The sequence below is a fragment of the Giraffa tippelskirchi genome, chromosome 5 (assembly GCF_054371585.1).
Source record: "Giraffa tippelskirchi isolate mGirTip1 chromosome 5, T2T-mGirTip1v1.2.pri, whole genome shotgun sequence".
Lineage (NCBI taxonomy): Eukaryota > Metazoa > Chordata > Mammalia > Artiodactyla > Giraffidae > Giraffa > Giraffa tippelskirchi.
In genome coordinates this window covers 28394023-28417854 of record NC_137279.1, presented here as the reverse complement: position 1 = coordinate 28417854, position 23832 = coordinate 28394023, and the positions used below count along the sequence as shown (strand labels likewise).

The window sequence follows — 23832 nt, the reverse complement described above, 5'->3', positions numbered from 1 at the left end:
AGCAGTGGAGGTGGGAGAAGCAGGCAGAATTGGGGTGATGCTGTGGGCACACCCTCTGGACTTGCTGATGGTTGAACATGGGGGGCCAGGGAAAGGGAGACATAAAAATGACTCCTAGAGATGCTGGGCTAGGTGGAGGGGTGGGTGGGAGAGCAGATGCACAGGAGATGAGATGAGGGGAAAGGTGGGGCTTGAGTGACATTTCTGGAGTCATCAAAGCAAGGATGGTTGTGCTTTTTTGGCTGCACAGCATGATATGTAGGATCTAGAACATCTTAGTTCCCTGACCAGGGATGGAACCCCTGCCCCACGCAGTGGAAGCATGGAGTCTTAACCACTGGACCACCAGAGAAGTCCCAGGCTGGTCTTTAAAGCTGAAGGATGGACCTACAACCAACCTCCAGCACAGCCTGTGGGCTCAACCTCAGAGCACACCCCCAGCCTGACTAACTCTCACCTCTCCCACTGCATCCACCACATCCAGGCAAGCAACAGTCAGCTTTGCCTGCCCCCAGCCTAACCAATCTTCTGGTTTAACCTGTGACTCCCGGGGGGCTCTTCTCAGAACAATAGCTATAATCCTATGGCAGGGCTCCCTTTCACGGAGTGTAGACCAAACATAGTGTATGGTGTTCGTTGATACCCCAGTGATCTTGGCTGTCGAGTGTACTCCTTCCAGTGGGATCCCCTTGTTCCTCCTATCCAGAGCTGGAGTCTGGGTCTCCTCCTTTTGAGCAGACTTTTGTGACTAGTCCAGTGGCCTAGCACTGCCAAAGCAATGCTGTGTGACCTTCCAGGGTGGGCTGAGAAGGTGACCAGGCTGCATGGTCCTGCCCTGTGGCCACCATACTATGAGGAAGCCTGTGGTACCCAGAACATCAGAGTCCTTCCTCGACCTCCAGGGCCCATACATCCTCACCAGCCTTGGTTTCTGGCCTCTGGCCATTGACTTGCTCACTGGCCCTGGACCTGCACTGGCTCTGCTCCCACCACTCTGGCCTTTTGCTGACCTTGCCCATACTGGGTCTGGCACATGCTGACCCTCTGCCTAGCTGAGTCAACACTTCCCTTGTCACTGGACCACCACCGTCTGGATGCATCCTTCCGACACTATCTAGAGCCCCAAGGCAAGGCTCTTCTTTAAAGAGAATGCCAATAAATATGGAAAGAGTCATAAAGTCAATGATGGACACCCAGGTGAGTGAGTACAAGTGGTCTTAGAGCCTGCTGGCCACAAAGAGGCTGCTACACATCCATTCAAGCCCCGCCACCCCCACCCCCCTGCCACCTTGTGGAGCTTCAAGTCTATGGCAGCATTTCAGCTAAAGGCATACTTCTCCTGGTGGCCCCAATGCTGGGTGAGCACAGCACAGGTGCCGGGGTCTGGCCATCTCTGCCCAACACAAGGCTTCCCTGCTAGGCAGTCTTTGCTCTGGAACTGATGTGCTGGCCAAGATGTTGACCAGTCTGCATTCTCCCTCTCTCACATGCATGACACAGTACACCTCTGCACATGCTTACAGAAAGGCCTGGGATGACTCATGAAGTATTTCCCTACAAACTAAGTATTAGTTCAAATGTAAACCTGGCAACAATAACCGAGTGGTCAAAGGTGACATTACCTGTGTTGGGACAGGCTGCCATCATGGCCCCCTGATACCCCATACCAAGGACACAATATAATTTCTGCAGTATTCTGCCGAAAATGTGTAACCTGATTCTAATCACGAGGAAACGTCACACAAACTCTGGTTGAAAGGCACTCTGCAAAATAACTAACCTGTACTCTTTAAGAATGCCAAGGTCAAGAAAGACAAAGAAAGGTTGAGGAACTATTCCAGATTAAGACTGAAAATGCAGAGTGTGATCCTGGACAGAGGAAAAAACGGTTAAGAACTTAGGATAGAACTGAGTGTAGACTAGACAACATTATTGCTTTACTGATAAATTTCCTGATTTCGATCATTGTGCTGTGATTTGTAAGAGGATGTCCTTGTTCTTAGGAAACATACCGTGACGTATTTAGCTGTCTCCTACTTCCTCTCGAATGGACCAGAAGAAAACCCCACTAATGTGTTTACAAACAATTATAGAGAGAATGATTAAAAATGGAGCAAATGTAAACAATTGGTGCATTTGGGTAACGCATATTGGGGAGTTTCTGGGACTAGTCTTCCAACTTGTTTGTAAGTTAGAACTGGACAGGGAACAATGGACTGTTTCCAAATTGGGAAAGGAGTACATCAACACTGTATAGTGTCACCCTGCTTATTTAACTTAGATGCAGAGGACATCATGTGAAATACAGGGCTGGATGAAGCACAAGCCGGAATCAAGATTGCCCAGAGAAATATCAATAACCTCAGATATGCAGACGACACCACCCTTATGACAGAAAGCAAAGAGGAACTAAAGAGCCTCTTGATGAAGGTGAAAGAGGAGAGTGAAAAACTGGCTTAAAACTTAACATTCAGACAACAAAAATCATGTCATCTGGTCCCATTACTTCACAGCAAATAGATGGGGAAAAATTGAAACTGTGACAGAGTTCATTTTCTTGGGCTCCAAAATCACTCCAGATGGTGACTGCAGCCATGAAATTAAAAGACGCTTGCGCCTTGGAAGAAAAGTTATGACCAACCTAGACAGCACATTAAAAAGCAGATACATTACTTTGCTGACAAAGGTCCATCTAGTCAAAGCTATGGTTTTTCCAGTAGTCATGTATGGATGTGAGAGTTGGACTATAAAGAAAGTTGAGCACTGAAGAATTGATGCTTTTGAACTGTGGTGTTGGAGAAGGCTCCTGAGAGCTCCTTGGACTGCAAGGAGATCTAACCAGTCCATCTTAAAGGAAATCAGTCCTGAATATTCATTGGAAGGACTGATGATGCTGAAGCTGAAACTCCAATACTTTGGCCACCTGATGTGAAGAACTGACTCACTGGAAAAGACCCTGATGCTGGGAAAGATTGAAGGCAGGAGAAGGGGACGACAGAGGATGAGATGGTTGGATGGCATCACCTACTGGATGGACATGAGTTTGAGCAAGCTCTGGGAGCTGGTGATGGACAGGGAAGCCTGGTGTGCTGCAGTCCATGGTGTCACAGAGTCAGACACAACTGAGCGACTGAACAGAACTGAAAACTACATTTAAATGAAAAGTTACTAAGAAATTGCACACTCCCACTTTGCCCCTCTTCACTATTTTCTCTAATAATGGTAATATAGTGGTTGTTCTTCAGTTGCTAAGTCGGGTCCAACTCTGTGACCCCCATGGACCGTAGCCCGCCAGGCTCCTCTGTCCATGGGATTTACCAGGCAAGAATACTGGAGTGGGTTGCATTTCCTTCTCCAGGGGATCTTTCCTACCCAGGGAACAAACCGACGTCTCCTGAATTGGCCTGTGGTAAAACAGTGACAAAATACACACGGGATAAAACCTGTCATTCCAATCATTTGAAAGTGCGCAGCTCAGTGGCCCAATGGAGACCCTGGCCCCCTGTGAAAAGCAGCACTGCTCAGCTCCGCAGAAGGAACCACTCTCTGTTACCCTGCTGCGGGGTGGAGGGACCCCAACTCTTTCCTCCATCGCCCCGCCCCCGAGCCTGAGCATGCGTACAGAGGCGGGTTGGCGCTGCGGGCCCGAAGCGCACGCGCAACGACTCGGAAGTTCCCTTGAGGCGGGCGGAATTGACCCGGAAGCTCTCGAGGGGTGCGGCGAAAGAGCTACACATGCCTTGGTGAACGGCGGTTCGGTCGTCATGGTCTTCCTCAGTGCGCCACTCTGGCTGCGGAACCGCATCACCGACCGCTACTGGAGGGTTCAGGAGGTGCTGACGCACGCGCGGGTGAGTGCGCCGCGCGCCCCGCTCCCCTGGCCGGCCCGGCGCGCGCGGGCCCCGCCGACCGCCTCCTTTCCCGTTTCTTAACCAGCACTTCCGGGGGAGGAAGAATCGGTGCTACCGGCTGGCCGTCAGGGCTGTGACGCGAGCGTTCGTGCGATGCACCCGAGCCCGCAGTCTGAAGAAAAGGAACCTGCGGACGGTAAGCGCGGCCCTCTCGGCCTCACCCTGCCCTCCCGAGCCCGCGGCGCCCTGCTGCTGTGGGTGGCCCTGACCCGGCGAACCCTCCCGTGCACCTGTCCGCTCGCAGCCCGTGGGGGCCGGCTGTGCAGGACGCGACGTGCGGGTGTCAGCGGTGGGCGCGGAGCCTGTTGCGCACTCAGAGCTCCCTCGTCACCCATCCGCCCTCGCAGCTTTCCCGACGCAGCTTCCTTTCAGTGCCTACCCCTCGGTGCCCCTAGAGCGGACGCCACTGTCCACGTCACTCCAGCCCTTTGCGGGGCCCCCGCTTCCTCCCCTCCAGGCTGTTCACCTCCCTGAAGCTTCCACCCGGGAGCGCTTCGTCCTTGCCTGGTAGCACCCGTCTCAGTGGCTGTCGTAATTCCCACACATGGATTCTTTTTTTTTTTTTTTACACGTATTTATTCATTTGGCTGTATTGGGTCTTAGATGCAGCGTGTGGGATCTAGTTCCCTGACTAGGGGTTGAACCTGAGCCCCCTGCATTGGAAGCGCAGAGTCCTAGCCACCGAACCACCAGGGAAGTCCCCACACATGGATTCTTTCTACAACCGGAGCGGTGTCTGCCCCAGCATCTCTCGCTGATTTTTGTATTCTGGCTCTAATGTGCGAGATGTGAGCTTTACAGCTGGCATTTGGACAAAGGGCATCAGGCTTTGCTCACTGTTGTTTGCACTGCAGCCTGAATAGGACACTGACTTTTGTATCTGCTTTTACAAAAAAATTTTTTAGCTCAGTCAGAACCTTTGCTGGGAGGTGTGGACGTGACATACAGCTGGTTCTCAAATACTTCGACATTTTCTCATTTCAGCTCTGGATTAATCGGATTACAGCTGCCTCCCAGGAACACGGTCTGAAATACCCAGCATTCATCCTCAATTTGATTAAGGTATGGTCGAGGATGTGGTCCTGCCGAGACATTAAACGTCATAACCCGTCCAGTTTTCACGCTCTACCAGGCTCCACCGTGGAGTTAAGTTAGCAGCCTAACACTGTTTTCATTCTTTTTTTTGGGGGGGGGTGTCTTTATTAATATTAGAGAAATCCAAGATTACAGAGGACTTAAGAGGTGGCATTGGGGCCCACTGCTTTCACTCTTGGGGTGGGGTTCTGGTGGGTTCTGGGGTTCACCTCACTTGCTCTTTCATTGCCCTGCTGGTAGCAGAATTAGTAATAGGGTGTGTGGTATGAAGACATAATCATGCTGTTTCCCCATCAAGAATGAAAAGAAGAAAAACTTGGCTTTAACTTTGAAGTTTAATTTCAAATTTTTCATGTTGAATAAATTATGACAAGGTGGCAGATCAAGTTGAAACATAATTAAATGGAGCGAAACATTTGGAATGTTGGAGTAAGCAGGTGTCAGAGCATCTCTGTTGCATCTAGAGAGTATGCCATTTCCTCTGCTTTTTTGGCTGCACCCTATGACATATGGAACTTCCCCCCAACCAGGGTTCGATTCCTAACCCTAACCAGGGATGAAACCTGAACCCCCTGCAGTGGAAGTGCAGAGACTTAACCAGTGGACCACCAGGAAGTCTGTCCCTACTGCCTCTGCTTTCTTATGCAGTTAAATTTTTTCTTAAAAAGCTCGGGGAGTAGGTGAGTTGGTGGTGTGCTTCTTCCTGTGCCACGTGGGCCTGGCACTTTACAGAGATCCTCAGGGCAAGTGTAGGTGTGACACTTCCGTTTTACTCATGGGAAACTGGCTCAGAAAGGAGAGGGACTTTGCACAGGGGTCCCAGGTAGTAGAATAGGAGTCACTCCTGCACAGCTGCATTTAATATCACAAGACCACCCCCCCTTTTTTCCTGCACCTCAGAGTCACAGGCACTGTCCATTGGTTTTCTATTATCTTACTCAACAGATGACTTACTTTGGCTCTCATATGGAAATTAGGAATGCCCAGTTTTGTTTGTCTGTTTATTTCTGGTTGTGCTTGGTCTTTGTTGCTGTGTGTGGGCATTCTCTAGTAGTGGTGAACAGGGTCTAGTCTCTAGTTGTGGCATGTGGGGTTCTCATGCCAGTGGCTTCTTTTGTAGGGCATGGGCAATAGGCCAACACAGGCTTAGTTGCTCCACTGCATGTGGGTAGGAATCAAACCCATGTCTTCTGCATTGGCAGGCAGATTCTTTGTACCACTGAGCCACCTGGGAAGCCCAGAATGCCCAGTTTTGGTCCTTGTTCTTCTGTGCCTCACATACCTTTTCCATGTCTCGTTTTTTCACCATTTATACAATGGGAATTGTGGTTTCCTCTTCCCACCTGACTTAAAGGGATAACGTAGGCCAGGAATCTGGCATTGGGAGCTGCGCCCTTCTCTTCTACTCACTTGTCCTACTTGGACAAGACTCACGATGCCCTCTCCCGCACTGGTGCTCAAGCAGTATGTATTGGTGACTGAAATCACAGGGTGATCAGCTGTATTCAGTCGTTTTATCTTTCACTGAAATGCTAAAATATTTAACTATGATTTTCTTCCCAGTGCCAGGTGGAGCTCAACAGGAAAGTACTTGCAGATCTAGCCATCTATGAACCAAAGACTTTTAAATCTTTGGCTGCTTTGTCCAAAAGAAGGCGAGAAGAAGGATTTGTTGCTGCCTTGGGGGATGGGAAGGAGCCTGAAGGAATTTTTTCCAGGGTGGCACAGCACCACTGAGGGGGATGCTGATACCAACAGCCCTTTGAGCATCCCCCTGTGATGATAATACTAAAATAGAGACTACAAGTTATTTGTCAGCAGTGTGTAGGTTTGACTTGCATTGGTGTTAATTTACATGTTAGTTACAAGCCTGAGAGAAAAGGACTTGTCTTGCCTCATTGGCACAGGTTCAGAAGTCTCACATGGATTGTGTAAATAAAGCTTCTGTGATGTATGAGTTAAGTTCTTTGGTATCAACAAACGCCTTGGGTGGGCCCTGACTGGGTGTTGATGCTACCAGGGCAAGGCTTCCCCTGGGAACCTTAGATTCTCCTGAAGGCTGGGGGGTGTGCACCAGGCCTGACACTAGCCTTGCTAGTGCTCACCCCCCACCCCATTTTGGTTTCCAGTAGGGACTCCTGGCTCAACTCTTCAGCTATTGAGCAGCAGGTGGTTTCCCTCACTGTAGACCAGCAGTGGCAACAAGCAGGGTGGTTCTCCTGATCCCAGGCTCACCTTAACCTCCACAGGTGGAGTGACCTCAGATCACCTGGGAAGCCTTAATGTGAGGGTTCCGGTCCCTCACCCAAATACTTGACTTCATTAGTTCCAGAATCAAGCCCAGAAATCTCTGCTGATGGAGGTTGCTTCACAGGTCAGCCGTGTCCACCTCTTCTGAGCACAGCCATGCAGAGGTGTCTCCCCTCCTGCTCAGTGACAGGGCCTTCCTCTGGTCCTCTGTGGGAGCCTCATCGGCCGAGCCCTCTAGCTCTGGCCTCCTGTCACTGGGTCTCTGATCAGCCCCACCACTCCCTGACCGCTCTCACCAAAACCATCTCCTAGTCCGCCAATCGAGGGACACTGTCAGCCCTGCATGACATACACTCTCCCCACCTTGGGCTCACTACCCTCCAGGATTCTGACCTCACCCTCACACCCTCTGCTCTAGGAAAGCTCTTCAGACCCCCATAGTAGTCACTGTCTGTGGACTCCTACACTTCCCTGCCCTCACCCCAAAACTTCCACACTGGGTCCTGTGCAACACCATCCTTTGCCAGCCAACCCCCAGAAGTCACTCCTTCCTCAGATAACACCCACCACCAACTCAATAAGGGGCCAATCAAATCCAGGCCACCCACTGCCAGGCAACCTTTACAGTCTGCCCACTTCCCTCCATCCTCATATGGACAAGTATCTCTTCCGGCTGCAATTACTGCACTGGCTTTCTAAGAGGAAGCCTCCTCTAGCCCTCGTTATATCCAGTGATGGCCACTAGACTAAGCTTTGAAAGGCAGCTGAGTCCTGTTCTGCTACACCGTATGCAGTGCCTGACTCCATATCTCGTCAGTAAACGGCTCTTGTTGAAAGACAACAGGGTGGAGGATACAGGGAGCTCTCTCGCGTGGGGACGAAGTTCTGTGTAACAGGCACTGTTATGGAGGAGCTGCCTTCTCTTTGTTCATCTCGATAAAGGAAGGTGGGGAAGTGGCAGACAACTGTGGGGAGTTCCTGGCACACATACCCGCACCACCACCCCCACCGCCCACCAGAAGCTAACAGTCACTAATCCTGAGAGAGCCTGGTGCAACCAATGAGAAAATGGAGGGTCAAACCCCTGGATGGCTCCCCGCTGTTGGTAAGACGAAAGTCCAAGCCCTTCCCTTGCTGCCCGCGCCCTCCTACCCCCGCATCGCAGCCTAGCTCTTCTGCCAACCTCGGGGGAACTCATGCTTCATGCCTCTTGGAAGTTGCTGTGCTTTGTAGAAACATCGAATTAAACGTTTCCAGCTACCATCTCTCTTCTCTCTAGACTCAATTCTGAAGGCGAGATCTTCGGGAGTCTGGCGTTAATATCTGTACTACAAAACCTCTACTCAGTAAACACCGTGCCGGCGGCCACAAATTAACCAGGGAAACAGCATCTCGTTGCTGCTGGGCCCGGGCTGGGAAAACTTACCACGCGTGCGCCCATCCTTTAAGGTCGGAAGCCTCGGAGACGTCTGACAGCTCCACTCAAGCCCTGCACCACCCGCCCGAAAGACGCAAGGAGAGCCGCCTCCCGCTTCCGCCCCGCCCCGCGGGCCTTAGCGGCAAGGGGCGTCTCGCCTGGCTCTGCTTACCAGGGGCTGCCCGCGGGCCCCTTCAGCCTCCCTCGGCACCCGCTTGACCCCTAAGAAGCCTGGGGCTGCGGTGGGAACTTCGCAAGCTCCCGAGTTTCTGCGCGGACCGTACGGGGACGCCCGAACGGTTAGACCCGGAAAGTCGCCGGGAGCTGGCCCCTGCAACTACTATTTCCGGGTCGGGATCGAGACGACGGTCTCTCCAGGGCGCCGCAGGGCCTACTGGGTAACGAGCCCGTTCCCCTACCCGCGCCGAGTTCCGGCGTCGGTCGCGCCGCTGACGGACAGGCAGCAGAGCCAATCGGGACAAGGAAACTCCGAGCCACCCGCCAGTCGAACCAATGGCACGTGGCGGGGCGGGGCGGTCGCGGTCGTAGAGCGTCGCGAGGAGCCGCCCTGACGGGAAGGAGCCAGAGAGGGAGTCGGCGGCACAAAATGGCGGCGGCAGCCGGGGCCGGGGCTCCAGTGTCGACGGCCCCCGCGGTAGCGGCTGGCACGCCGGGCTCCGGAGGCACAGCCCCCGGGTCACAGGGGGTGCTGATCGGGGACCGGCTGTACTCCGGGGTGCTCATCACCCTGGAGAACTGCCTTCTGCCCGACGACAAGCTCCGCTTCACGCCGTCCATGTCGAGTGGCCTCGACACCGACACGGAAACCGATCTCCGCGTGGTGGGCTGCGAGCTCATCCAGGCGGCCGGCATCCTGCTCCGCCTGCCGCAGGTGAGGGAGCTGCCGCGAGCCTCGGGCCGAGGTAACCGCCGCGCCCGCTCCGGGAAGGCTGCCAGGCCTTTTGTTGGCGGCGGGGCCGGAATCGGACCCGGAGCTCGCTTCGTGTTCCTGCCCGGGATCCGGGCCCAGCAATGACCCCCTACCCGGATCCCAACCCCACTCCTTACTGACGTCGGGTACCCGGCTCGGATCACTCTCTTTATTCCCACCGAGAACCCAGCCCCCACCCCGTTCCGTGTCCCCGCTCGGGACCCGGGCCCAGCGCCTACCCATGGCCGGAGCGCCCCTGCTACAGCCCACCAGAGGTGATAAAGGAGGCGAGGCAGCGGGATGCAAAGAACCTTTGTGGATGCAGGAAACGTTTCAGCTTCTGGTTCTTTATTAGGAGTTTCGCGAAACCCAGTGGTTTAATTCTAGACCCTTGAAGTGGGCGATTGAAAAGGATGGAATCTTTCTCTTGTGCAGGTGGCCATGGCTACCGGGCAGGTGTTGTTCCAGCGGTTCTTCTACACCAAGTCCTTTGTGAAGCATTCCATGGAGGTGAGACTTTCTCCCCGTCTTTCTTCCCCACAGAAACGTGTTGACAGGAAATCTGGGTTTGTGGTGTTGCTGGTCGCTCAGAGGAAGGAGTACTGGTCTTGGCAATTGTAGTGCTCGCTGTATTTGGGGCGGGGTGTGTTGGGAAGCCCCCTGTGCTGTAGAGGGGTCTCTCCCAAGTGTCCTTTTTCTCCGGGTGTATCTCCTCTGCTCTCAACCGCCGTTCTTCAGCTGTTGGGAGACTAGTCCTTGGAACAAACCTCTGTCCCGTTGCTTACATTTCAGCACGTGTCAATGGCCTGTGTTCACCTGGCCTCCAAGATAGAAGAGGCTCCAAGGCGAATACGGGACGTCATCAACGTGTTTCATCGCCTTCGACATCTGCGAGAGAAAAAGTGAGTCCATCAGCGCTGTCATAGATATCCGCTTCCGTGTTTTCACAGTTATTCAGTTATACTAGTTTCTGGGACAAAATTTACCGTGTGAGATTTTACACTTGTGCCCAGAAGGAGGCCTGGCACCTGGGAGGTAATCAGATACTTTTAATCAGTGAAGGAACCACTGTCAGCAGGAAGGGAACTGTGGCTATTGTCTGGCTGACATTGGTTTCCTGGTTGCCCACCAGGCTGTTTGGTCAGCCTGGATGCTCTGGAGCTGGTTCTCAATCTCAACACTGTTTACGTTTTGGGCTGGATGAGTCTTTGTTGTGGGGACTTTTGTATTGTAGGGTATTTAGAAGCATCCTTGGCCCAGGCTTTCCAATGCTCCAGGTAATGGAGGTCCTTTGTGAAACACAGTTTCGGCTGTTTAAGCATCATGCTTCTGTGGGTTCTTTGGATTTCCACTCATCCACAATCTGCATGTGTCTTGAGCCCAACAAAAGATGTGCAGTCCTTGTGCGATGAGATGATGAGACCCTCCACTCTTCAGTCCATGTTTATCGTCTGTAAGGAAAACAGAGAGAGGGTTATTGAGGAGGGATAAGCAGGTTAGCGTGGGGTTTGAGGAAGACTTTGTGGTTTTGTTAGTTAAAGGAAGTGAACTTCCTGACTCCATCTCTGTTGTGTGTATGGTAGATTGTCACTGGAGGTAACTGGGATTTGATAGACTCTGTTTTGTTTGACTCTTACGCAGATTGTGTATTTTGTCTTTGTAGAAAACCTGCGCCTCTACTCTTGGATCAAGATTACATTAACTTAAAGAATCAAATTATAAAGGCGGAAAGGCGAGTTCTCAAGGAGCTGGGTTTCTGCGTCCATGTGAAGCACCCTCACAAGGTGGGTATGAGGCCCAGCTGCCACGTGAGCTTACCAAAGTGACTGCTGCCTTCCCACCCAGATTGGGAACTCCAAAGGATTAAATGTGTCCCTGATTTGGTTTTCCAGTTTATACCTGTACTCTGAAAGATAATTGTTTTCTCATCAGCCTTCTCATATTATGTTAACTTTAATAGTATATTTTTAAGAGGTGAAAGTTATCTCTTTTAAGTTTGAGCTTTCGGAAATAGTGATAACTTGTAAGAATGAAATCTGTCAGTTTATTGTTTCTTTTTCAACAGCTAATTTTCTAAAGCTGCTTAAGTAATAACTTTATTTTCTTTTATGGGGGAATTGGAAGAATTCTGAAACGTTTATTTGGAAGTGAAGGAGGACAGTTTTGCAGCGTGTATCAGTTGAGCATATGATAGCACACATATCTTCCATGTTCCCCTCAAACGCAGAGTGCTGTTTTCATCTTTCTCTGTTCCCTTTTTATTGGGGGTTTCCTCATAGCTTCTTTCTCACTTGTGTGACTTTCTGGCATTAATTCAGAATCTTGGTAAATAACTCACCATAGATTTAAGAGCTTTTTCTTCATTTGCTGAAAGTATTCTCACGCCATGCTTTGTATAAGTTAGCGGCTGGGGTGCAGAAACGTTCCGGGTAGGCTACTCTCACTGGTGGAGAATGTGTCGAAGATGAGAATGAGCCTGAGCCCCAGCCGCGAGAAGCTCAGTGCAGCTAGGTCCTCCCACGCTTCCCTGGTGCCTGGCTCAAAAGCAGGGTGCAGGCACATCAGCAAAAACTCCCCTCCGGCTGAACTGTTCACCGGGCGTGTGACAGGAGCCAGCCGTGGGATCTAACACGAGGCTCTTGTTTGCTGCATGGATGCCCTCAAGATCTGAATTCTGGGTTCTCAAGGTTCTCGGTAATAACTGCCTGACCCATATCTTCCAGATAATCGTTATGTACCTTCAGGTGTTAGAGTGTGAGCGTAACCAACACCTGGTCCAGACTTCATGGTGAGTTGACCTTCCTTGTTACATGAGACCAGCCAGGGCAGTGCAGGAGTATGTTGATTTGAGGCACCTGGGCAGTGGGTAGTCGGTCCCATGACTTGGTTGTGGGCTGGAGTTGTCCAAGTGCCCAGTGTTCCTGCCATGTAAATTCCAACCAGATTCCCAAAATATCAGGCACTGGTGGAACGGTAAGGTGACCCATCCCCCCCCACCCCCCAGGAGAGCAGTCAGCAGGCTTCCCTTTGGGGGCTGTTGACTAGGCATGTCAGGATCTTTCCCACAGCTGGCAGTGTGGACTTAGTGGTTTTATATCTAATGTGAACTTGCTTCTCACTGCCTTGGTTAAGTGAATCGTATGGGAGGAAGAGGGGGTGTAGGGCCTTCTTTGGGGACTGATTTTAACAATATGCTAATATACTAGAAGTGAAGCCTGAAGTAACAGTTCAGTGCTGGGTGCTTTCCCACAGAGTTAGGTCTGTAAGGGTCATGTTTTTGCTGCCTGAATTGTCTGGTGCTGTGCTGTGCTAATGGAGAACCTATTTTGACTTTTCTTTTCTGTACTCTTTCAATCAAAGGGTAGCCTCTGAGGGTAAGTGACTAAGACTTCTCCTCTCCTGTCCAAGCGCTTCGGTGCGGGGACAGCGGCCGTCCTCAGCCAAACCCGTGCAGGCTCTCCACCGAAGGCTGGCTCTAGATGGTGGTATGCGCACGATAGTCTAGTGCTGGCCCACTGCTGCTGTGGTTCTCTGACGGTTGTGCTTCTTGTTAATCCTCTGTCGTGCTTGGTAATTGTATTGATTAGAGTTGATAACTGTCTTGATTTGAATTTTGTCCATTTGAAACTGCTCTACCTGTGCAATAAAGATGCAGTACCTTTCTCTTAAAAAAAGCAAACTAGGGGATGCTGTGAAAACTGGCTGGTGGGAGTTGAGACTGTAGTGTGGGGTGGTGGTATTTATTTCTGGAAGTCCCGAAGTTGCTCTTTTCAGCAGCTAAGGGTTGAAACATTTTTGTAAAAGGTGTGCATCTTTAAATCATTCCATGGACACTGTTTATATTGTAACTTATTTCAAAAATAGTCACTTTAAATATATGTTTTGAGGACTTTTGTTTTTTTAAGGACATAAAAGTTAATGGTTTAATAATGTTATAACTGAATACTAAATCTTTTTTATTAGAACCAAAATAGTTACTGATGGTTGTGTTTATTAAATGTTTGAACTGTTTACTTGCAACTCTTGGGACATATGGCCTTGGCTCCATCAAACAAGCTTTTTCTTGGTCCCCTCTGGGTACCTGGAGTGAGATCTTAAGAGCCAGGTGCTCCTAGTGGGCAGATGTAGAATTTATCACTGAGAAATCTCTCCATGGGTTCGTAGGTCACCTTCTCCAGGATTTGGGGCAGAGATAACCAGGGTGGGGGGGTGCATCAGTTAGGCCCCAGCATGACTTGGCTGCCCCTGTGGGTGTAGCCTGCTATCATTGGGGTATGTTAGAAGCAATGAATGTATGACCTGTTCAACTGTTTCTTGTGCAATGAATCTATGCAATATTTTCTGTTTTCTTGTGTTTTTGCAATATTGATAAAATTATTGTGAAGTTTGATTTTTGGTCTTTTAAATCTTAGAGAAACGTATCTAAATGAAATTGCTGAAAATGTAGCCAGCATTAGAATTCTAACCTTTTAAGAAATGAAAATGTTTTGTATCTTTATATGTTCTAATATGATAGTTTTTAAAAATGTACTGATTGTGATGAAACTTGTATTTTGTTGCTTTTATCTGATTTTATGAATGTTCATTTTAAGACTCCTTATTGAAATGGGACAATTTGGAAACGGTTCTTTGATAAGCCTGAGAAGAGGATTTCCCTTTGGGCACTGAGCCCTCTGCATGATGTTCCCATGTACCCAAGGGAGTTTTTCCCCCTTGTCAAGTGGACTCCCGTGTGGAAGAAGCTACACCGCGAGCACATCTTCCCGGAAAAGGAGTGCAAGAGGACGACTTGTCTCAGAAAGGCCCTCGCAGGCTTTGTGCTCAGCCCGTTCATTTGAGTTTGCATGTTTCTCTGCACTATGGATTTTGAGCATTTAAATTTTCATACTCAAACATGTTGAACTGCCACAGTAGACATCTTTCTGAGGCACTGTGTTTTGCATGAGAGCAGGCCAAAGGTTGAGAGGGAAAAGTAAAGTTAAAGTTGGTTCTCTTTCATAGCAACATGTACTCTCTGACATTCAGCCAGCTTTAAAAGATTTTTTTCAGTAGTTTCCCTGTCTTCCTATCCTGTATTCAGAAAAAGCAGCTGGGACGTTTCTCCATGAACTTATGAGAATCACAAGACTGTCTAGCTCTTAAGTCCTGGCCATAGACTAGTTAGTAGAGTGACTTTACCTCGACAGTGCAGACGGGTGTCATGTGAGTGCTCCAGGGGTTTCAGTTCTTCTGTGTTTGGTTTTCAGGAACTACATGAACGACAGCCTTCGCACAGATGTTTTTGTGAGGTTCCAGCCTGAGAGCATCGCCTGTGCCTGCATCTATCTTGCTGCCCGGACGCTGGAGGTCAGTGCAGGGCCACCTGGGGAGTCACCAACCCCAGTAAACTGTACTATGCTTCAAGTTATGTTCACTGGCGTCAGTAAAAAGCCTACTTGTTGGTGACCATCAGGCTTGTTTTTTTATTGCCCTGAGATTCTTGTTGGCTCTGAAGAATGGTTGATGGTGATGGCCTCTGTGTTTACAGATTCCTTTACCCAATCGTCCCCATTGGTTTCTTTTGTTTGGAGCAACTGAAGAAGAAATTCAAGAAATCTGCTTAAAAATCCTGCAGCTGTATACTCGGAAAAAGGTTCTGTGTCTTTTCATGTAATGTGTGCACCTGTGTTTGACTGGAAGCATCTGGTCTGAATCATGCACTCTGGCTTTTCTAGGTTGATCTGACTCACCTGGAGAGTGAAGTGGAGAAGCGCAGGCACGCCCTCGATGAGGCAAAGGCACAAGCCAAGGGCCTGCTGCCCGGCAGCACCCAGGTGCTGGACAGCGCATCGCGGTTCTCGCCTGCCCCCAAGCCTGGTAAGCATCTCCTCCCAGGGGCAGCCCTCTCACCTTGAGTTCTCTCGGATCACATCTGCAGCTAGTCTGAGCACTCCTGAGGGCTCCCGAGTCCCCAGCAAACAGGAGGCGATCTTTGAAGTGAGGTGGGGGCTCCTGTGAAGTCCGTTCTTGTGTTTTCATTAGTAAGGGGTATGGACAGGCTCCTGAAATGGCTCTCATTACCCAGCCTACCCAAGTAGTTTGCCTTGATGAAAGTCTCATAAATCTGAAGGAGTAGATCCTATTGTCAGATCCTAGAGTTAAGCATGATGCCCGTCTCCCGTCCCAGAGGCCTGGTGAGTGAGACAGGTGGTCTTCCTGCATCTGGAGGTCCTGAACTGGGCTGGGAGCTAGAAGTCAGAGTTGGCAGCAGCAGTCCCTTGGGAGTGGCCTCACCTTGCTGGGCTTTCCCATTTCTCACCAGAGCAGTTGTTGGGTTGTAACTTCTTGTGATTGATTCTAGTGGAATCGCCCAAAGAAGGCAAAGGAAATAAGCCTTCCCCACTCTCCGTGAAGAACGCCAAGAGGAAAGTGGAGGGTGTGAAGAAAGCCAAGGCGGACAGTCCGGTGAATGGGTGAGTATCCACGTGCCCAGATGGCACTGGGGTTGGCTAGAGAGACTTGAGGTCTCAACTGTTCTCTGCCCTATTCTCAGCTTGCCGAAGGGGCAGGGGAGTCGAAGTGGGAGTCACGAGCAGAGCTACTCAAGGTCCCCGTCGCGTTCTGCGTCCCCTAAGAGAAGGTGTGTGCTGCTTGGGTGCACGGGGCTGCAGCAGGCACCGGGATGTTTCCTGGGGAAGTGGTGTGGCCTCTCCTCGGGAACAGTTGCTCCTGACCCTGAAGTGGTCGGGATGAGTGGTCACCCACCTGGTGGTCTCCTTCACAGGAAAAGTGAAAGTGGCTCCACATCTGGTGGGTCCAAGTCACAGAGCCGCTCGCGGAGCCGGAGTGACTCCCCACCACGACAGGCCCACCGGGGCGCCCCCTACAAAGGCTCCAAGGTGCGGAGCTACCGGAGATCCAAGGACTGCAAGTACTCCGCCCAGAAGCCACACAAGTCCCGTAGCCGGAGCTCCTCCCGCTCTCGGAGCCGCTCTCGGGAGCGGGCGGATACTTCTGGAAAATACAAGAAAAAAAGTCATTACTATAGAGACCAGCGACGGGAGCGTTCTCGGTCTTATGAGCGAACAGCCCATCGCTACGAGCGGGACCACCCTGGGCACAGCAGGCACCGGAGGTGAGGGGTGGGGTCCCCGCAGGACTGTGCTTTGGCCCTCAGTGTGGACACCTCAAGCTGCTGGCCCTGGGGCGTGACTCTTTCTGGATATAGTTGTTGACTCTGGACCGTGTGATGAATTTGGAGATGGCATGGAGAGGCTGGCAAGGTGCCCTTTTGTCTGGCCTGGGCCCGGCCCCCGGCTCTTGCCCAGCGCCTCAGCAGTAGCCCTGCTAGATGCAAAGGCGGGGCACGTGTCCCAGCAGCGGGGTTTGGTGCTACAACAGGCTGTCTGTTCACCCCCGAACCTGTACTTAATTACGTTAAACCAAGAAAATGACTTTTTGAACCTTTGCCTATATTAGGTTATACTATGTATGTATTTTGCAGTGTTTCACGATGAGAAAATGGCCTTAATAGCCCCTTACTCTGTCCACGTTGTAAATAAACATGTGTTTAATACGAGTTAAAGCTATATATGAAAACTGAGAACTTGAACTGTCAGCTTAAAACTTGTGTAGAGAATTCTGATTTTTAAAATGTGAAGGTATTTAGATCTGTGTTGAAAGTCGTATATTTTTATCTGTGTGATGCTGAGTGCAGGCCACCAGCTCCTAGAGAAGTTTCCTATATATGCATTTTACGTTGTTAAATAAACAATTCTCTCTACTCAGGACATTTGGAAAGTTAAAGGGCTTGTCGTTTGTCATTCTCATTGTTTGCTCCCCTGCACAGCCTGCAGCACCGATCTAGCCGTGTGTCTCCGCTCCCCCTCTGATCTCATTACAGTGTTGGGTTTTGTACTGAATTCTGTGCATCTGCTCCTCTCTGAGGGCTTGTGAGGGCTCTGTGCTGTCTCCTGCTAGCAGGATAAATGGAAGGCTTGCAAAGGACAAAGAGTATCACCCTGGAGGGGTCCTCTGTGGGAGTGGGTGAGGACAGCTTGGTGGTGCCGGTGAGCGGGGTGGGTCAAGGCTGTCTCCAAGTGCTGCGTGCACTCTGTGCCGATCAAAGGCACTCAGGTGGCCTGTCTGCCCCGTGTTGGCTCTCTCCAGACCAGCGCTTCATGGGTGGAAGGCACACCCTTACTGGTGCCAGTGGCCTGGAGAAAGGTGCCTGAAGTCAGTACAGCCAAGGTGTGAAAGCAGCAAGGTCAGCATCCAGGGTCCAGGTGGCTCACTCTTAGAACCAAACCATAAAAGCCTGCGGAGGCTGAGAGGTAGGCTCCTGGATGTGTTCAGAGACCTTTCAACCTGGGAACCAGAAGCTGCCCCTCAGGTTGAAGGGTACATCCTCTGGTGACTCAGTTATAGAGCTGGCCCCAGATCCTGCAGTCCTGCCCTTCCATTGGCCTGTCCTCCACTCCCTGCTTAGCCAAGCTGGGGCCTGGGGGTAGCTAGGCCTGGCCATTTCGTACTAAGACTCACTGGAAGACCCTCCTACAGGGCAAGCCTCAGAGGAGGACCAAAGAGACTCCCCACATCCTTGTCCTAGCAGGAGCTCCTTCAGGTCCATTCTGGGGATCCTGTCCATCCTACCCAACCTCAGGACAACAGAGCCTTGATGTGTTACACGGGTTAAGTGGGCCCTCTGCGCCCCTTACCCTGAGGAACAACACAGGGTCTTAGCTCAACCCCATGCTGCTTCTGGTTTTCAGACAGAAACTTCTCATGGACACAACATGGGAGCTTGTTTGCTTTAAGGAAGGAATAGACACTCCACCCATGCAAAAAGCGTCCTGTTATCCATCCCACGGTACATGCGGGACGTCCTTCGCTTATCCAGACTGGCAGAGCGGGGGCTGCAAGCCAAAGCGGAGGGGTGGCGGGTCCGAGACAGCCAAGTCACTCCTGACGGCGCCCCGGCTCTAGCCCAACGCCCGGCACCTGTCTACCACCTTCCGCACCCAAAGAGGCGGGCTCGGGGGTGAAGACGACGCCCCTCAAGACGAGCTGCTCCGAGTCCCACTCGTGCCCCAGCATCTACAGTAATTACGGCCACTTCCGTCGCCCCCGCAAACTCTTTTTCCGTCGCCGGGAAAACGCCATTTCCGGCCTCCCGGGACGACTGACCCTTGACTGTCGGGGAGCGACCAGAGTTCGAGCCACGCAGGCGCATAGGGAACGCCCTTGGGATTGTGGTAAGTGTAGTTTTCTAGCCTCCGCGAGGGATAGGCGGAGTCGGCGAGCTGTGGGAGATGCTGGGCACGGGTGGGGCGGTTCCTCCGGCCGGAAACCGTCGCTTTCTGGGTCCGGCAGGGCCTGCGCCGACTGGAAGTGGGGCGCCGTGGGGCGCTAGGGGGCGCTGGGCGTAGAAACACGCAGGCGGCCGCGCTTGGGCTGGGGCGGCCTTAGGAACGGACCGGAAGTGCTTGAGCGAGGCGACGGTATGGTTTCTTGAACCTCGTTGCGGTGTTCGAGGAGTGTCTGTGTGAGGACGCGGCGAGTGGGCCCCAGGGACAGCCCAGGAGGCCGCGGCTGGCTGGGGCTCGGGGCCCGAGACCCGATCGTAGACACAACCTGCGCGGTTGGAGACATTGGGTGAAGCTGAGGCTCAGGGAGGGCTAGTACCTGCCCAGAGTCGCGCAGCTGGGGACCCTCAGAGGCAGAGGTTTTGAGGGAGGCAGCTGTACTCGAAGTGGCATCCTCGTGGTGGGAAAGCGTGGCGAGGGAGACCGGGTGCGGGGAACGAGACCAGAGCCCCCAGAGTGACCTCGGCGCACACCTGTGTTCCAGCTCCGCTGATCGCCTGGGGCCACAGCCACGCAGAGACTATGTTTCTGATGCGTCTGACTTCCCAGCTGCTCAGGGCTGTTCCCAGGGCAGGTAAGAAGCCCCGTGGGGGAAGATGGGCCGGATACACACCTGGGTTAGGAGTGTGGAGTTAGCGGCTTGGTTACCTGCGCTGCTGTTCTCCCCACCTGGAGGCGGGGCCAGGCCACACAAACAACCCTGTTGTTGTTCAATCGCTCAGTCCTGTCGGACTCTTTCTGACCCCCATGGACTACAGCACACCAGGCTTCCCTGTCCTTCACCATCTCCCGGAGCTTGCTTAAACTCATGTCGGTGTGCCATCCAACCATCTCTTTCTCTGTCATCCTTTTCTGCCTTCAGTCTTTCCCAGCATCAAGGTCTTTTTCCAGTGAGTCGGCTTTTCGCATCAGGTGGCTTCAGCATCAGTCCTTCCAGAATTTCCTTTAGGATTGACTGGTTTGATCTTGCAGTCCAAGGGACTCTCAAGAGTCTTCTCCAGCACCACAGTTCAGTAGCATCAATTCTTCAGCACTCAGCCTTCTTTATGGTCCAAATCTCACATCCATACATTACTACTGGAAAAACCATAGCTTTGACTAGACAAAACCTTTGTTGGCAAAATAATCTCTCTGCTTTTTAATACGCTGTCAAGGTTTGCAGAGTACATCATGCAAAATGCCGGGCTGGATGAAGCACAAGCTGGAATCAAGATTCCCGGAAGAAATATCAATAGCCTCAGATATGCAGATGACACCATCCTTATGGCAGAAAGTGAAGAAGAACTAAAGAGCCTCTTGATGAAAGTGAAAGAGAAGAGTGAAAATGTTCGCTTAAAACTCAACATTCAGAAAACAAAGATCATGGCATCTGGTCCCATCACTTCATGGCAAATAGATGGGGAAACAATGGAAACAGTGACAGACTTTATTTTCTTGGGCTCCAAAATCACTGCAGATGGTGACTGCAGCCATGAAATTAAAAGATGCTTGCACTCTGAAATAAAAGCTATGACAAACCTAGACAGCATATTAAAAAGCAGAGGCATTACTTTGCCGACAAAGGTCCATCTAGTCAAAGCTATGGTTTTTCCAGTAGTCATGTAGGGATATGAGACTTGGACTATAAAGAAAGCTGAATCCGGAAGAACTGATGCTTTTGAACTGTGGTGTTGGAGAAGACTCTTGAGAGCCCTTTGGACTGCAAGGAGATCCAACCAGTCCATCCTAAAGGAAATCAGTCCTGAATATTCATTGAAAGGACTATTGCTGAAGCTGAAACTCCAACACTTTGACCACCTGATGTGAAGAGCTGACTCATTGGAAAAGACCCTGATGCTGGGAAAGATTGAAGGCAGGAGGAGAATGGGACGACAGAGGATGAGATGGTTGAATGGCATCACCGACTTGATGGATATGAGTTTGAGCAAGCTCTGGGAGTAGGTGATGGACAGGGAAGTCTGGCATGCTGCAGTCCATGGGGTTGCAAAGAGTCGAACACAACTGAGCGACTGAACTGAACTGACTGAAGGTCTCTTTTGTATAGTTCTTCTGGGTTTCTTGCCACCTCTTCTTAATATCTTCTGCTTTTGTTAGGTCCATACCATTTCTGTCCTTTATTGTGCCTATCTTTGCATGAAATGCTCCTTTGGTATCTCTAATTTTCTTGAAGAGTTCTCTAATCTTTCCCATTCTATTGTTTTCCTCTATTTCTTTGCATTGACCACTGAGGAAGGTGTTCTTCTGTCTCCTTGCTATTCTTCGGAAGTCTGAATTATCACATGGGTATATCTTTCCTTTTCTCCTTTGCCTTTCGCTTCTTTTCTTTTCTCAGCTATTTGCAAGGCCTCCTCAGACAACCATTTGCTTTTTTGCATTTCTTTTCTTGGGGATGGTCTTGATCACCGTCTTCTCTACAGTGTTACGAACCTCTGTCCATAGTTCTTCAGACACTCTATCAACTGTAATCCTTTGAATCTATTTGTCATTTCCACTGTATAATCATAGGGGATTTGATTTAGGTCATACCTGAATAGTCTAGTGGTTTTCCCTACTTTTTTCCATTTAAGTCTGAATTTGGCAATAAGGAGTTTGTGATCTGAGCCACAGTCAGTTCCCAGTCTTGTTTTTACTGCCTGTATAGAACTTCTCCATCTTCAGCTGCAAAGAATATAATCAGTCTGATTTCAGTATAGACTATCTAGTGATGTCCATGTGTAGAGTCATCTCTTGCGTTGTTGGATGAGGGTGTTTGCTATGACCAGTGTGTTCTCTTGGCAAAACTCTATTAGCCTTTGCCCGGCTTTATTTTGTACTCCAAGGCCAAACTTGCCTGTTACTCCAGGTATCTCTTGACTTCCTACTTTTGCATTCCAGTCCCCTATGATGAAAAGGACATCTTTTTTTGTTGTTAGTTCTAGAAGATCACATAGATCTTCATAGAACCATTCAACTTCAGCTTCTTTGGCATTAGTGGTTGGGGCATAGACATGGATTACTGTGATACTGAATGGTTTGCCTTGGAAACAAACAGAGATCATTCTTTCATTTTTGAGATTGCATCCAAGTACTGTATTTCGGACTCTTTTGTTGACTGTGAGGGCTACTCCATTTCTTTTAAGGGATTCTTACCCACAGTGGTAGAAATAATGGTCATCTGAATTAAATTCTCCTATTTTGGTCCATTTTAGTTCACTGATTGCTAAAATGTTGATGTTCACTCTTGCCATCTCCTGTTTGACCACTTCCAGTTTACCTTGATTCATAGACCTAATATTCCAGGTTTCTATGCAATATTGTTCTTTATAGCATTGGACTTTAACTTTCATCACCAGATATATCCACACCTGGGCGTTGTTTCCACTTTGGCTTAGCTTCTTCATTCCTTCTGGAGCTTTTTCTTTGCTCTTCTCCAGTAGCATATCAGGCACCTCCTGACCTGGGGAGTTCATCTTTCAGTGTCATATTTTTTGTCTTTTCATACTGTTCATGGAGTTCTCAAGGCAAGAATACTGAAGTGGTTTGCCATTCCCTTCTCCAGTGGACCACATTTTATCAGAACGCTCCACCATGACCTGTCCTTCTTGGGTGGCCCTGTGCGGCATGGCTCATAGTTTCACTGAATTAGACAAGTCTGTGATCCATGTCGGAGAAGGCAATGGCACCCCACTCCAGTACTCTTGCCTGGAAAATCCCATGGGTGGAGGAGCCTGGTAGGCTGCAGACCCATGGGGTCGCTAGGAGTCGGACATGACTGAGCGACTTCACTTTCACTTTTCCCTTTCATGCACTGGAGAAGGAAATGGCAACCCACTCCAGTATTCTTGCTTGGAGAATCCCAGGGACGGCGGAGCCTGGTGGGCTGCCATCTATGGGGTCGCACAGAGTCGGACACGACTGAAGCGACTTAGCAGTAGCAGCAGCAGCAGTGATCCATGTGATCAGTTTGGTTAGTTTTCTGTGCTTGTAGTTTTCATTCTGTCTGCCCTCTGATGGATAAGAGCAGACAACCCTGTAGACATCCAGATGTCACAAAAGGTGAGTCTTGGCTTGAGAATGTCAGCAGGGCTCTAGGGGGTTCTGCTCCATAGGCCCCATGGCTGTGTAGGTTGTGTAGCCCCACGAGCAGTAATTCACTGTGCTCTCTTGTTTCCTGCAGGCTGCAATGGACCCTGGCCTGTCTTAGGGGTGCTGGGCAGGCATGCCTGCAGGCCTTGCTATAGCACGAAACCAACAGGCCCAAGTGGGGTTGCCTCTCTCCCTGGCAAGCGGGTCCACATGGAACTTGAGGAGATGCTGGTCCCAAGGAAGATGTCTATCAGCCCCCTGGAGAGCTGGCTAACCATTCGCTACCTCCTACCGAGACTGGACACTGGGACCCCAGGGACTGTGTCTCCAGCCCAACTCTATGAGTGTCCGCCCAGTCAGGTGGGCGAAGGGGTTGAGCAGGGTGGTAAGGAGGTCTGGGATGTGCCCCAGAAGCAGTGCAGAAACGTGCTCAAGATCCGCCGGCGGAAGATGAATCATCACAAGTACTGTAAGTTGGTCAAGAGGACCCGGTTCCTGCGGCGGAAAGTTAGGGAAGCACGTCTGAAACGGAAGCAGGTGAGTGTGGCCCTTGGCTGCAGCTACGTGGGGTGGCTGGGGTGCGTGGCTATGCCACTGACCTGTTGGTGGTCACTCCCTCTGCCCTTGCAGATGAAGCTCGAGAGAGACCTGAGGCGCATCTGGCAGAAGGCAGGCCTGAAGGAAGCCCCCCCAGGCTGGCAGACCCCCAAGATCTACCTGAAGGGCAAATGAGTCTCCTGTCTGTCCCCCGCCCCCGTGACTGCAGATGCCCAACGATAATAAATGCTCTGGGGACTCGGCTGTCCCTACTGGCCTGGA

The 23832-nt window shown here is 50.8% G+C and overlaps 3 protein-coding genes and 1 long non-coding RNA gene across 14 annotated transcripts; 3 read left to right on the top strand and 1 right to left on the bottom strand.

The window, feature by feature from the left end:
* Positions 1–3704: 3704 nt before the first annotated feature.
* MRPL20 (mitochondrial ribosomal protein L20) lies at positions 3705–9044 on the top strand. Of its 2 annotated transcripts, XR_014053181.1 has the most exons (6): positions 3705–3851; positions 3937–4047; positions 4896–4973; positions 7256–7380; positions 8199–8361; positions 8536–9044. XR_014053181.1 is itself a non-coding variant. In XM_081488266.1 (4 exons), the coding sequence occupies exons 1-4, from the start codon at positions 3765–3767 to the stop codon at positions 6741–6743; spliced, it is 450 nt and encodes a 149-aa protein (XP_081344392.1). In that variant the 5' UTR covers positions 3705–3764; the 3' UTR covers positions 6744–6960. The 2 variants fall into 2 exon arrangements, 1 of the variants encoding a protein (XP_081344392.1); XM_081488266.1 differs by lacking the exons at positions 7256–7380; positions 8199–8361; positions 8536–9044 and adding an exon at positions 6570–6960.
* A 213-nt stretch (positions 9045–9257) lies between these two features.
* On the top strand, positions 9258–17389 carry CCNL2 (cyclin L2). 7 transcript variants are annotated; one of them, XR_014053176.1, is made up of 11 exons: positions 9258–9565; positions 10040–10114; positions 10397–10506; positions 11268–11388; positions 12328–12392; positions 14851–14950; positions 15132–15236; positions 15319–15460; positions 15945–16068; positions 16137–16223; positions 16368–17389. XR_014053176.1 is itself a non-coding variant. In XM_081488262.1 (11 exons), exons 1-11 carry the CDS (start codon positions 9281–9283, stop codon positions 16720–16722), a joined length of 1557 nt encoding a protein of 518 aa, XP_081344388.1. In that variant the 5' UTR covers positions 9258–9280; the 3' UTR covers positions 16723–17389. The 7 variants fall into 7 exon arrangements, 3 of the variants coding, with proteins under 3 accessions (XP_081344388.1, XP_081344390.1, XP_081344389.1); XR_014053177.1 differs by having other exon boundaries at positions 12965–14950; positions 15945–16056; XR_014053180.1 differs by having other exon boundaries at positions 12965–14950.
* On the bottom strand, positions 9932–16597 carry LOC145505655 (uncharacterized). The gene is made up of 2 exons (XR_014053183.1): positions 15494–16597; positions 9932–11055 (listed from the first exon to the last, which is right to left on the bottom strand). It is a non-coding gene; the product is annotated as an uncharacterized LOC145505655 (long non-coding RNA).
* Positions 17390–18773: 1384 nt separating the features above from the next.
* On the top strand, positions 18774–23832 carry AURKAIP1 (aurora kinase A interacting protein 1). Of its 4 annotated transcripts, none has more exons than XM_081488268.1 (4): positions 18774–18837; positions 19433–19522; positions 23105–23550; positions 23644–23832. In XM_081488268.1, exons 2-4 carry the CDS (start codon positions 19471–19473, stop codon positions 23743–23745), a joined length of 600 nt encoding a protein of 199 aa, XP_081344394.1. In that variant the 5' UTR covers positions 18774–18837; positions 19433–19470; the 3' UTR covers positions 23746–23832. The 4 variants fall into 4 exon arrangements, with proteins under 4 accessions (XP_081344394.1, XP_081344393.1, XP_081344396.1 ...); XM_081488267.1 differs by lacking the exon at positions 18774–18837 and adding an exon at positions 19056–19083; XM_081488270.1 differs by lacking the exon at positions 18774–18837 and adding an exon at positions 19056–19127.

Excerpts from the sequence above, each read along its gene's own strand:
- CCNL2 (XM_081488262.1), top strand. The coding sequence starts at position 9,281 with ATGGCGGCGGCAGCCGGGGCCGGGGCTCCAGTGTCGACGGCCCCCGCG. Across the intron at positions 10,507-11,267 it reads CGACATCTGCGAGAGAAAAA|AAAACCTGCGCCTCTACTCT; the intron begins GTGAGTCCATCA and ends TTGTCTTTGTAG. Across the intron at positions 16,057-16,136 it reads GCGGACAGTCCGGTGAATGG|CTTGCCGAAGGGGCAGGGGA; the intron begins GTGAGTATCCAC and ends CCCTATTCTCAG.
- AURKAIP1 (XM_081488268.1), top strand. The coding sequence starts at position 19,471 with ATGTTTCTGATGCGTCTGACTTCCCAGCTGCTCAGGGCTGTTCCCAGG. Across the intron at positions 19,523-23,104 it reads CAGGGCTGTTCCCAGGGCAG|GCTGCAATGGACCCTGGCCT; the intron begins GTAAGAAGCCCC and ends TGTTTCCTGCAG. Across the intron at positions 23,551-23,643 it reads CACGTCTGAAACGGAAGCAG|ATGAAGCTCGAGAGAGACCT; the intron begins GTGAGTGTGGCC and ends CTGCCCTTGCAG.
- MRPL20 (XM_081488266.1), top strand. The coding sequence starts at position 3,765 with ATGGTCTTCCTCAGTGCGCCACTCTGGCTGCGGAACCGCATCACCGAC. Across the intron at positions 3,852-3,936 it reads AGGTGCTGACGCACGCGCGG|CACTTCCGGGGGAGGAAGAA; the intron begins GTGAGTGCGCCG and ends TTTCTTAACCAG. Across the intron at positions 4,974-6,569 it reads TCATCCTCAATTTGATTAAG|TGCCAGGTGGAGCTCAACAG; the intron begins GTATGGTCGAGG and ends TTTTCTTCCCAG.